Source organism: Lipotes vexillifer, unplaced genomic scaffold, assembly GCF_000442215.2.
Source record: "Lipotes vexillifer unplaced genomic scaffold, Lipotes_vexillifer_v1.1 scaffold636, whole genome shotgun sequence".
NCBI lineage: Eukaryota > Metazoa > Chordata > Mammalia > Artiodactyla > Lipotidae > Lipotes > Lipotes vexillifer.
The window spans coordinates 1,292,706-1,296,402 of NW_006786547.1; the positions used below are offsets into that span (position 1 = coordinate 1,292,706).

Here is a 3,697-nt window from a genome sequence, read left to right on the forward strand (position 1 = left end):
AAGCTACTTTGTAGGGAAATGATAGTGTTTGTTTATAAAATGATTCTTAGTCCAGGAATTGAGAAAATAATTATAAGGAAGTTTCTGCAAGGAAAACATCTTAAGTATAAATGTTATGTGAAATTCAGATTCTGATAAGATTTCCCTGTTAAACAGCCATAGGGATTTGGGCCTCCCAGAATCTACTGTGAATAGAATTTCGTAAGATTAAACCCCAAAGGGACTTTGAAACCATCATTTCAGTTCTCACTTTATAGGTGAAGAAATTGGGTCACAGAAGGAGCAGTGGTTGTGGCTGAGCCACTCAGCTGGCGCCCAGTCTGGCTCTCACAGTGACACCTGGGGAATAAATCCTCTGGACCTGTTCTCTCTCTCTCTCTCTCTCTCTCTCTCTCTCTCTCTGTGTGTGTGTGTGTGTGTGTGTGTGTGTGTATGTATGTGTGTGTATTCTTTCTTTTTTAATATATGCTGCTTAGTGTGGTTGAGGGTCTCCTGTTGAAGCCTTACAAGGAGGATGTCATGTCCTATAAGATGCGTCTGTTTCACAGATAAGAGCAAGAGGCTCTGCTTCTCCCCTCGCTCCATATAAAGCTGAGCTGTAAACGTTCTTTGTTTTAAAATGACGGCTTAGAACCAAATGAAGTCTCTGATGCTGTTCCTCATGTATTTAATTCCATTAAATTTGAGTGAGTTTCAAAGTGCTTGTCTGTCAGAAAGGGTTCCCTGTTGGCCTGGGACGAGAGTGTGTGCGGGCAGTAATAGTAATGGATTCATAGATTCATGGGACTCGTTGTCAGATGGGAATAGGAACTTTCATTTGTAAATAAGTTTACTCAATATACGTTTATGCACTTTTTCTTTTGTCTGAGTATCAGAAAGATTCCCAAGGACAAAAACGTTGTACACCTGCAGAAATGTGTGGGTTAAACCCAGGAGTCCTTCTATCATTTCTTCCTTTGTTGTTGACATTTCTCTGTGATGGGCTCCACTTCATCTGTTTGTGAAGGTTGTTCTGGGGAGAAGGAGTGACAGACAGAGGAGGACTTTGTAAAGACACCATGCTTGGATTTTTGTCTCAAAAGTGCAGGTTAACTATTCAAGATTATACTTAGTGTGTTTTAGTAAAAAACAAACAACAACAAAAAACGCTGTAAAGAGGATTTCTACCCCCTTGTTTTCTATAAAGGGTTTATGGGCACATAGTTGTTACAGCTCTGGTTATCGGAGGCAGCTTGTTTTGCTAGTGGTGTGCAACCAGTCACGGTGCAGAAAATGAGACATCTTACAGGGTGGGATAAAAGGCATTTTAGGTGAATACATTTTAGATGTTTATTTTGCAGCTTATATTACTCTGTAATGCTCTTTAATTAAAGAAAACAGAGGAGCAAATTTTTAACTTTTGTTTTCCTTTCAAGATTTAGAATTAACCTGTATGAAAAGTATGATATGCAGTCTTAATAGAGGAGTTGGCTTTTTCTTGGTCTGCGATAACTTATGGGAAAGTGTGGAGGGACTGCGTACCTGGTGTGACTGGCGTTAGCTTCTGCTCGGTCCCTGCCAGCTTGCTGAGGGCATCGTGGAGGCGGGCGGTGGGCATTGCCCGTGGGTGCGTAGCTGGGGTACGTAACTGAATCTCAGCGAAGGGCCGCGAGTCATCTCAAGGCACTCGGCTGGCCCAGGCACAGCCAGCTTCTGCGTCCCGGCCGTGCTGTCACCCCGGGTCCTCCCTCCCGAGCTGCCCAGGACAGCAGTTCTCACGGGAGTGGAGGCAGGAGGGGTGTATCCCTCAGGACTGCATGATGCAAAATCGTTTTCAGCCTTTTTCTTCTTAGTTTTCCTGATTGCAGCCAGGACTTTGAATACATGGATTTTATGTATTAATTATTTTTCTTTTTCTTTTTCAGTTCAAAGTAAGGAACACCTCTATCCTGCTTCTTTCTGTAAGCAGCATCGCATTGTGCAGGAGTTCGATCATGCAACCTCCACCCCAGGCTGTCCCGTCTGGCGTGGTCCGGCCGCCTCCGTCCGGGAGTCCTCAGAGCATGTTCTGGTCCAACAGCCCATACAGGAGACAGGCCAATAGTAATGCACCGGTGGCCCCGATAACCTGCCCACTGCAGCCGGTGACGGACCCGTTTGCTTTTAGTAGACAGGCGCTCCAAAATACATCATTGGGCAGTTCGTCTAAAAGCAGCCCACCCGTTGTGCAAGGTCCAGCCCCACTATTGTCTCTTCAGCGTGCTGGTCTGCCTGGGCCACACACAAATGCCGGGGATAGCTCCCAAGGACCCTGCGAGCCTCTGCCGGGCCCTCCGTTGCAGCCCAGGTCAGATGCCAGCCCATTTCCCGGCGTGCTGAGCCCCTCGGCACCTCCTGGGCACGAGGTGAACAGGAGAATCGAGGTCGCTCCCGGCCCAGAGCCTGAAGTTCAGACCCCGCCGTATCCTCCTCAGTACATCCCAGGAGTGGGTCCTGACAGCTGTCGTGTGGGCCATCCACAGGCGAACACGCCACGGCCCGACAGACCCCTGAGCAGGCCGAGCCCGCACGACGGCACCGCGACACCAGCAGCGCCCCCTTTCCTCCCTCAGCCTCGTCAGCAAACGCCCGGGCAGCGGGGGTCAGTGCAGGGAGGCCCGCAGCCCTCGGGGCAGCATTACCGGCCCTGCCCTGAGGGACCTGTGCAGAACACGGTGTGCCACGCCTCCAGCGCTGCCCACTTTCCCGCTCCGTCCAACCCGCGTCAGGGTCCTGGCCACGAGCAACACGGCCCCCTGGTGTCTTTACCGGGACCCTCGGCCAGTGACGGGAGAAATGAGGCAGTCTACCTGCAAAGTGGAAACCACTCAGCAAATAGCTTTGATCCAGAAAATGCATTCAGGCAGAATTCCAGAGTTGGGAACGCTCGGGCGGGCCAGGAGTTCAGGTTGAGTCCAGGAGTGAATAGAGAGCAGTTGTCAGACCTGGCTCTCATTAACCTCCTCGCTCAGGGAAACAGCCCAGAAAGCCACTCACACGACCCCCTGGGTGCTGGGAGCAGCTGGACCCTGCCGGAAGCGGGCTCGGGAGCGCTCTCCATGTTTTTCAAAGGAGGAGAGACAGAGAACGAAGAGAACCTCACATCTGAAAAAGCAGTCTCCGCCGGGCAGTCTGACTTCGATGGTTTCTCCTCCGGCCCGGGCCTCGGCCAGCCTCCTGCACACATGGGGGCAGGAGGCGTTTATCAGGCCTTTCTCAAAGGTTCCAGCAGCGAACCCACGCAGCAGGGAGGAGACCCACAGCCTTATTTTTCTCAGTCTGCAGGCATCCGACACGACAAAGCAACCACTAACGCTGCTGCTGTTGACATGTGGGGTGACACAGCACGTGCGGGGACTCACGGTGCTGGCGGCCCGCGGTACGAGAACGTTGAGAACTTAGAGTTCATTCAGAACCAGGAAGTTCTGCCAAGTGAGCCCCTAAGCGCAGACCCTTCCTCCCCAAGCGCTCAGCTCAGATACGGGCCCCTTCCTGGGCCGGCTGTCCCCAGGCTCAGTGCCGTGGGCCACGCTGGAGGCGGGGGCCCTAATCTCGAGGCCCCAGATGCGACGGCGCACCCTGCGCGGTCTGAGAGCGTGTCTTCCAGTTACAGCAGCCAGAGCCACTGGGGTCTTCCCAGTGCAGCCAGGCCCCACGACTCGGGGGGCACGTTCATTCA

General features: G+C 52.0%; 1 protein-coding gene across 1 annotated transcript in view; it reads left to right on the forward strand.

The window, feature by feature from the left end:
- The first annotated feature begins 3,077 nt into the window (after nucleotides 1–3,077).
- Nucleotides 3,078–3,697, forward strand: part of SEC16A (SEC16 homolog A, endoplasmic reticulum export factor) — a 26,639-nt gene continuing 26,019 nt past the window's right edge. Inside the window, exons 1-2 of the mRNA XM_007459017.1 lie at nucleotides 3,078–3,240; nucleotides 3,322–3,695. Coding sequence (XP_007459079.1) covers nucleotides 3,078–3,240; nucleotides 3,322–3,695 — 537 coding nt within the window. The remainder of the gene's footprint in view (nucleotides 3,241–3,321; nucleotides 3,696–3,697) is intronic.